Source organism: Cebus imitator, unplaced genomic scaffold (genome assembly GCF_001604975.1).
Source record: "Cebus imitator isolate Cc_AM_T3 unplaced genomic scaffold, Cebus_imitator-1.0 Scaffold449, whole genome shotgun sequence".
NCBI classification, from domain to species: Eukaryota; Metazoa; Chordata; class Mammalia; order Primates; family Cebidae; genus Cebus; species Cebus imitator.
The window spans coordinates 3,275,184-3,283,998 of NW_016107764.1; the positions used below are offsets into that span (position 1 = coordinate 3,275,184).

General features: G+C 47.5%; 1 protein-coding gene across 6 annotated transcripts in view; it reads right to left on the reverse strand.

Annotated features, from left to right (window-relative positions):
• The window catches only part of ARHGAP39 (Rho GTPase activating protein 39), a 166,085-nt gene that overhangs the window by 60,487 nt on the left and 96,783 nt on the right, over positions 1–8,815 (reverse strand). For all 6 annotated transcript variants that reach the window (XM_037732452.1, XM_017511708.1, XM_017511705.1 and 3 more), the window contains exon 2: positions 4,340–4,499. In XM_037732452.1, coding sequence (XP_037588380.1) covers positions 4,340–4,419 — 80 coding nt within the window. In that variant the 5' untranslated portion in view covers positions 4,420–4,499. The remainder of the gene's footprint in view (positions 1–4,339; positions 4,500–8,815) is intronic.

Genomic DNA, 8,815 nt, shown 5'->3' on the forward strand with positions numbered 1-8,815 from the left:
AAGAGCAAAACTCTGTCAAAAAAAAAAAAAAAAAGTTAAACATACAAAAATCAGCTGAGTGTGGTGCCACGCACCTATAGTTCCAGCTACTTGGGAGGCTGAGGCCTGGGAATCACTTGAATCTGGGAAGCAGAGGTTGCAGCCAAGATGGTGCCACTGCACTCCAGTCTGTGCAACAGAGTGAGGATTTGTCTGAAAAAAAGAAAAAAAAGTTAAACAGGCCAGGTGTGGTGGCTGTAATCTTGGCACTTTGGGAAGCTGAGGTGGGAGGATCTTTTCAGCCTGGGAGTTGGAGGCTGCAGTGAGCCGTGATTATACCTCTGCACTCCAGCCTGACAAGCAACAACCTTTCTCAAAGATATAATAATAACAATAAAAAAATATGTTAAACACAGAGTTACCACCTGACCCAGCAATTCCACAACCAGGTAATGAAAATGTGTTCACACAGAAATCTGCACACCAATGTTCATGGCAGCATGACTCATCATAGCCAAAAAGTGGCAACAGACCAAATATCCTTCACCTGATGCATGAATAAGCAAATGTGGCCCATCCCTACAAGGGAATGAGCAGTCCGGGGAAGTCCAGAGAGCGCCCAGCATGGCCTCAAAGGCTGGACAGCTGCAGGGCCCTCTCTGCACTGTGTGTAAAGGAGAAACCTGGAACCCAGCCGTGGGTGTCAGTGGAGGGATACTGAGGTGCCACATGAGGACACATGAACCACAGGGAGGCTGTGAAGGAGCAGAAAAGACCCTCGAAGAGGCAGGTGTGGCTGGGCACAGGACAGGAGGCTAGCAGGACCAGACGGATGGGCAGAAGCAGGCCCAGCTCCTTACAGAGCCCAGGACATGAGAGAAGATGTGGTGCCCCTCACAGAGCACAGGCAGCCTCCATGGCCAACCTGACTATACAAAGATTCAAAACCTTTTACATGCAAAAACTACTACAAATAAATTAAAAAAGATTTTGGCTTTTTGGACACATTTAGTGGAACATTTACAATATAAATTACAGACAAAGAGTTCATGTCTTTAATATACAAATTTGAGCACAAAAAGATAAAAAAAACTATAGAAAAATGGGCAAAAGATAAGAGCAGGCAACTCACAAAGTGTACAGTAACACATGGAGGGTGCCTGCTTCAGTGATCATAAGAGCCCCAAAGCCCAAGCTGCCCAGAAACCCCAGGCACATGCCCAGGGATCTGGCGGGGGTAGCGGTCGACAGGCCCTGATGGCCGGGGTTGGTGCTGCTCACAGGAACCCCAAAGACAGCAAGGGCATCAGGCAAAGGCAACCTTCAACCTAGCAGTCCCTCATCAGAAATTCACTAGCAGATGCACCTCCCAAAACACAGAATTACACAAGCAGACTGCAGCATTACATGTAATTGCAGAATATTCAAAATTACCCACATGGCCAACACAAGACTGGGGCACACACACAACAGAGGCCCAGGAAGCTTCAAAAAGGGAGAAGGACAATCTCGATGGTCTGAGAGGAAGTGATGTCGAGGAGACGTTTTAAGTGGAAAAAGCAAATTGTGCAAAGAACACATAAACCATGCTGCCATTTGTGTAAGAAAGGAGGAGAACAAGAAAACATACCACCATCTGTTTATTCTCACAAACAGAAACCTAGGAGATAAACTGAATGGAAGATGAGTTTCTGCCTGCAGCAGGTAGGCGGGTACAGAAAGGGCATGGGGCGGGGGCCCTGGCTGAATGTACCTGTGCATGGTTGGGGCTTTGGGGGCGGGCGAATGGCCTATATATTTAAAAGACAAAATAATAGCAGGAAGAATGGGAAGGTAGAGAAAAAATCTCTAACTGAAAGTAATGAACGAACGGATGTCAGAACCATAATGAAGAAAGAGAAAGAGCTAATCCAAACAACTTATGAACACAGGCTGAGTCTCTGTTCCACATTCCTGAGAGAAATGTGCATGTGAGGGAATGCAAATGAACCCTGACTTTTTTTAGTGCATATATTTTTGTAGTGGAATGGGTGAAGTAATTCTGAAACAATTTTAGACAAATTATCAGATGAGCAAGTGAGTAAACGTGCCGGTATTCTTGGGAGCCAGGAAAGAAGAGATGTGACGGAAGAGGAGACCACAGAGCAACTCCCTGTGGGAGGGACGGGACTGGAGCACCATGTGCGCTCGGCATTTCTAGGATACGTGTGTGTGGAGGCATGCGTGCATGCTTGTATACTTGTGTGCATGTGTGTGGAGGCATGTACGTGCTTGTGTACTTGTTTGCATGTGCGTGGAGGTATGTACGCTTGTGTATCTGTGTGTGTGTAGCCATGCGTGCATGCTCATGTACTCACGTGTGTAGACATGTGGTAGCACTTGTGTACCTGTGTGAGTGTGCGTGGAAGTGTGTGTGCACACTTGTGTACCTGTGTGTATGTGTGTGCCTGGAGGTGAGCATGTGTGCTTGGATACCTATACGTGTACATGTGCACATGTACACGCATAATTTTCTAGTTCTGTGTGCTTAACAGGCCAAAAAGCAAATACACTGCAGTAGTACTGAGTGTTCTAAGAACCCAGACCTTGTTATCTAAGACTGGTTGGTATTCCCTAAAAGAAACCAGCACTCCACAGACAAACAGCTGATTCCAGGGCTGCGCAGGGCAGTTGTGCCAGGAGGAAGGAAGCACTCAAAGGAATGAGGACGTCAAGGACACAGGAGCCAGTGAGACGTTCAGGGGCTTATCTGGGCACATGTGCACCAAGCCGGTGAAGGGCAAAAGCAACATAAACCCCCAAAAACCCAACGGAACTCGGAGCCCACACCAACGAACAAATGAATGAATGAATATATGTCCTCTCTCAGGGCAGCGCTAAGAGAGCAGTACTCCTGCTCAGGTCAAGGCCAAGTGCTAATTGCAAGTATGGAAGGTGCATGGGCTCTGGGAAACAAGGTTACGCAGAGTCCTGCAAAGACCAACCACACAGACAGGGAGCCGGGGCCAGAACACCTACAGGTGGCCAGGAGGCAGCAGCTGCACCGAGGAGAGCACAGATGAGGCTTCCGTCGGGGTCAGAGGTCATGCTGCCAGGTGAGGGGCAAATGGACAGCAGCGTCTACAGATGCAGGGCCCAGGAGACCCCAAAAGCACCTGTGTAGTATCCTCCTGAAAAACTGTCAGACGAACCCAAACCAAGGAATTCTCTATTTTATTTATTTACTGTGACACGGAGTCTCACTCTGTCGCTCAGGCTGGAGTGCAGTGGTGTGATCTCAGCTCACTGAAGCCTCAACCCCTCAGGTTCAAGGGATCTCCTCACCTCAGCCTCTCCAGCAGTTGAGACCATAGGCACCTGCCACCACACCTGGCTAATTTTTGTATTTTTTTTAGAGATGGGGTCTCACTAGGTTGCCCAGGCTGGAATGATCTATTTTAAATAGGGTGACTATTACCTTAAAAATATCAATGTGACAAAAGGTGTGGAATTCTTCCAGATTAAAAAAGGCTAAGGAGAGAAAGGCAGTTGGGGTAGAGCCAACCTGGAGACACGGGACGCTGGCTGAGATGGAATGGGGCCAGATTTACTCTTGGTAACAAGCGTCCTGAGCTTGTTACCAAGCTCAGGAAGACATCCTGAGGGAGCACATGCTCTCAGGCCACAACCCACCCCAAAAGTATTCAGAGGCGACAGGAGCAATGCTAGCCACAGGGTCTCTGGGCGAGGGCACTCGAGTACTCACGGGACTGTTCTTACTCTTGCAACTTTTCTAGAAGCATGAAATTATTTCCAAACAAAAGCCCACAAATTAGGGCTGAGCAGTGGCTTACGTCTGTGAGCTTAGTGCTTTGGGAGGCCTTGGCCTCCCAAAAGGATTACTTGAAACCAGGAGTTTAAGACCAGCCTGGGCAAGACAGAGAGACCTCATCTTTACAAAAAATTAAAAATCAGCTAGATGTGGTGGTGCATGACTGCAGTCCCAGCTAGCTGGGAGGCTGAGGTGGGGGGACTGCTTGAGCCCTGGAATTCAAGGCTGCAGAGAGCTATGATCGCACCACTGCACTCCAGCCTGGGCAACAGAGTGAGAGACCCTGTCTCATAAATAAATAAATGAATAAATCAGAAAGTCAACAATTAGAAAACTAAAAACAATGAATCATGGCGACCTGCATCTGCAGGATCGTGGGCCAGAGCCCTGAGGGCAGTGCTGTGCACAGGTGGCACCGGCCATCCAGGCCTTGAACAGAGTCAGCGACTCCATGGAGAATCTTGCACCCATCCTGCTCTGTGTGCAAGAAGGACTTGTTCCATCCGCTCCTGTGGCCCAGGCGGCTCCGCAGGTCGGTTGACTCCTTACCGAGTGCTTGACCCTGGAATCCTTGCCTCTGGCAGGTCGACATTATGGCTCCTGCACTCGTAGTCCTGTGTCTGGGACATCGCTGTCTGCTTCCTCGCCGAGGGGGACTGGTGTCAGTGGATCATCGGGACGACTTCAGCTTAGACAGGAAGGTGCCACACTGTGAGAAGGGAAAGGGAGAAGCAACACTGCTGATTTGGAAAATGCCTGATCACACCAACACCACCGAGCCCGTTGCCGCAGAGTGGCAGGACAGAATGAAAATGGATTCCGTGGCACCCGTGAACTGCCCACGGGCAGCCAACCCCATTCCCCAGTGCTCCTGCTGCCTGGCCCCTGAGTTGCAGCAAAGCCTGGCTAGACTCCCATGGAGCAGGGAGCATGCCCACCAGCCGGGAACCAGCCCACGCCAGCCTGAGACAGACACTCCCACTCCACGTGTGGCCCAGGCAGGTATAAGCCAAGCATGGCAGGACCGTGGGACCAGAGGACTGGGAGGGTGAACAGGACACAGGACCTGCTTCGACCTCACTCTCAGCCCCACGTCTGAGACTCACAAAGGTGACACCTGCTGGCAGTCACTGGGGAAGGATGTGGGACTGCACGCGCAGAACATGCACAGCCGCGGCACAGGGCAGTGCTTGGGAGCAATCCTGTTCACACTTGACTTCTGAGAACAGTGCCATGTTCACCAGGTACACAGCCCATCCTTGAAAAACGCTGGTCTGAGCTATGAGGGTCACTTATACATGGATTTTCTTCCTCCTCGCCTCCCCTGAGACAGCACAACCAACCCTCTTTCTCTTCCTTCTCCTCAGCCTACTTGATGCGCAGGTGACGAGGATGAAGCTCTTTAGGATGATTCACTTCCACATAATGACAGTAAATATATTTTCTTTATGACTTTCTTAATACCATTTTCTCTAGCTGACTTTACAGGAAGAGTACAGTAGATATTACAATAGCATACAAAATACATGTGAACAGACTGTTACGTTACCCGAAGGCATCCCGTCAGCAGCAGGCTGTTCATAGTGAAGAGAAGGAAGTGGCAAAGTAAGACGTGGGTTTTTGACCACCTGGTGGGGGTCACTGCCCCTAAACCCTGAGCTGTTCAAGGGTCAAGTGTGAAAAAAATGAACCTTGCCCCCTAGCTCACTCAATCCCATACATAAAACTTAATTCTAGATACACTATAGGTCTAAATGTTAAAAGCAAAATAATAAAGCTTTTGAGGCTGGGCATGGTGGCTCACGCCTGTAATCCCGGCACTTGGGGAGGCCAAGGCAGGCAGATCACGAGGTCAGGAGTTCAAGACCAGACTGGCCAACATGGTGAAACCCCGACTCTACTAAAAAAACACAAAAATTAGCCGGGCATGGTGGCTCGTGCCTCTAATCCCAGCTACTTGGGAGGCTGAGGTAGGAGAATTGCTTGAACCAGGACCCGGGAGGCGGAGGTTGCAGTGAGCCAAGACCGCGCCACTGCACTCCAGCCTGGGCTGCAGAGTGAGACTCCATCTCAAAAAGTAATAATAATACATAAAATTTTAAAAATAAAGCTTTTGGAAAGAAATGTAGGAGAAAATCCTTGCGGCCTCAGAGGAGGCACAGATATCTTCATTGGACACACACACAAAAACAGCACACAAAAGAAAAATTAAAAAATTGGACTATAGTAAAATTATGAATGTCTGTTTATTAAGAAACCATTTTAACCATTAAGTTAAAAAAAAAAAACACATCCTAAGTGGGAGATATTTGCTACACTGAACATGTAAAACGTTGTGTGTGTGTGTGTGTGTGTATTTTGACAAAGGACTATATCCAGAATATATTAAAAACTCCTACCGATAAGTAAGGAAATCAGCCGGGTGTGGTGGCACGTGTTGTGGTCCCAGCTACAAGGGAGGATGAGGAGGGAGGATTGCTTGAGCCCAGGAGGTCGAGGCTGCAGTGAACTAGGACCGCACCACTGCATTCCAGCCCGGGTGACAGGGTGAGACCTTGTCTCCAAAAAAAGCCAGACACACTGAATGCACACAGTATAGTTTCCTTTCATGAAGTTCAAGGTCAGGCAAAAGCAGCCTCTGCTGTTAGAAATCAGAACCAACGGCCTTTCACGTGGGTGGTGACAGGGAGGGACCAGTGGCTGGGTGGTGACAGGGAGGGACCAGTGGCTGTGTGGCTGCTCCTAGCCCTGGTGCCGTGACACCCGCAGTGCTGGCTCACAGAAGCCACAGGGCCTCATGCACATGCTGCCACACTTCAGCAGTCTGCAGAACTGAGGCAGGGTACCGCCGTGGTGCGCACCTGCCTCCTTGTTCCCCGATGCCCCAGCTGGTATCAGTACAGGACCCCCCAGAAGAGGCCATTCAATAGATTCTAACTGTGCTAACTCAAGGGGAAATAAAAAAGACTCAAGCACCAGGAGAGGGCACAGCCGGCGATGGGGCCCAACGGGAAGAGACACTGCAGGTCAATCGGAAACGTTCTCCAAGTCCCAGACAGATTGTGGGGCCACAGATCCAACCTATACTCGCTCCACTCATAAGCAGGGGAACTACCTCCTTAGAGGAAACACACTTTCTGTCACTTAAATCTCCTTTCTACCATTTAAATCTCCACACAACTATTTATTTAAATGCTTGAGACTGCTAGGAATGCTATTTTTAAAAATGAAACTCAGGCCGAGTGCAGTGGCTCACACCTATAATACCAGCACTTTGGGAGGCTGAGGTGGGCATATCATTTGAGGTCAAGAGTTCAAGACCAGCCTGGCCAATACAGCAAAATCCAATCTCTACTAAAAGTACAAAAATTAGTCAGGTGTGGTGACGCGCGCCTATAATCCCAGCTACTCGGGAGGCTGAGGCAGGAGAACCATTTGAACCCAGTAGGCGGAGGTTGCAGTGAGCCACAATCATGCCACTGCACTACAGCCTGGGTGACAGAACAAGACTCTGTCTCAAGAAAAGGAAAAGAAACTTAAATTTTTAAAATTTCTTGGAAACAAGTGAGCTGGTTGCACAGCTTCAATCTTTTTGAAAAGTTTAACAGCACATCAGTGAACTTCTGAAAAGCTAAAAAGCATCCACCACAGCCCAAGAGCAACCCTGACCAGCCACCTCCCCTGTGTACCTGCTTTCCGCTCTCAGCCCATCCTTCCACCATGAGTTCCAATATGATCACTGACCTCCTCGTCCTTTTAGACTCAACTCAGGCACTACCCCTCAAATGCACCAGGTCTGTCATCGGGTACTGTTAGTCCCCAAACTTTGCTTTTCATTTTGGAATTTGTTTTTTTTTTTTTGAGTCGAAGCTTTGCTCTTGTTGCCTAGGCTGGAGTGCAAGGGCGCAATCTTGGCTCACTGCAACCTCTACCTCCTGGGTTCAAGCAATTCTCCTGCCTCAGCCTCTGGAGTATTTGGGATTACAGGTGCACGCCATGATGCCCGGCTAATTTTTGTATTTTTAGCAGAGATGGGATTTCTCCATGTTGGTCAGGCTGGTCTCAAACTCCTAACCTCAGGTGATCCACCCGCCTTGGCCTCCCAAAGTGCTTCGATTAGAGGCGTGAGCAACTGCACCCTTTGCATTTCTATATGAATTTAGAATCAGCTTCTAAATTTCTATAAAATAGCCTGCTGGGATTTTGATTGCAAGTTACATTGTATCTATACATGAGTATGAGGAAAACTACTATCTTCTGATCTGTAGCAAAATATATCTCTCTAGTTGGGTCTACTTCCTTTCAGCAACATTGCGTTGTTTAAAAAGTGTAGAAATCTTGCACATAGGTAAATGTCACCCTAAGCATTTCATATTTATAAAGCTAACAAAATATAATTTCCAATTTTTTGTTTCTAATACAGAAAAATTGTTTTTATAGTTTGATCTTGTAACCTTGATAAATTCACTTATTATTTCTAATTCCTTTTTGTTTTTGCAGATTAGGTTTTCTGTACAGATGATCATGTCAAGAGTGAATAAACTTTTTCTTCTTTCTTTTTAAACTAGATTCTTTTTTCTTGCACAATTGCACTGGGAAGAACCTGCAGTATATTACTGAAGACAGTAAGAGTGAATGTCTGTGCCTTGCTCCTAATCTTAGGAAAGCATCCAATCTTTTACCATTAAGTGTGATGTTGACTGTAACTTTTTCATAAACGTCTTTTGTAAGGCTGAGGAAGTTCCTTTGTATTCTTAGTTTGCCAAGTTATTTTTAAAATCTGGAATGGATGCTGGATTTTGTAAAATACTTTTACTGTATCTAGTGAAATGATCACATGGTTTCTCTTTTTTAGTTTGATAATAGTTGGGTTCTATCAATTAATTTTCTAATCTTAAATCAATTACTGGCCGGGCACGGTGGCTCAAGTCTGTAATCCCAGCACTTTGGGAGGCCGAGGCGGGTGGATCACGAGGTCAAGAGATAGAGACCATCCTGGTCAACATGGTGAAACCCCATCTCTAC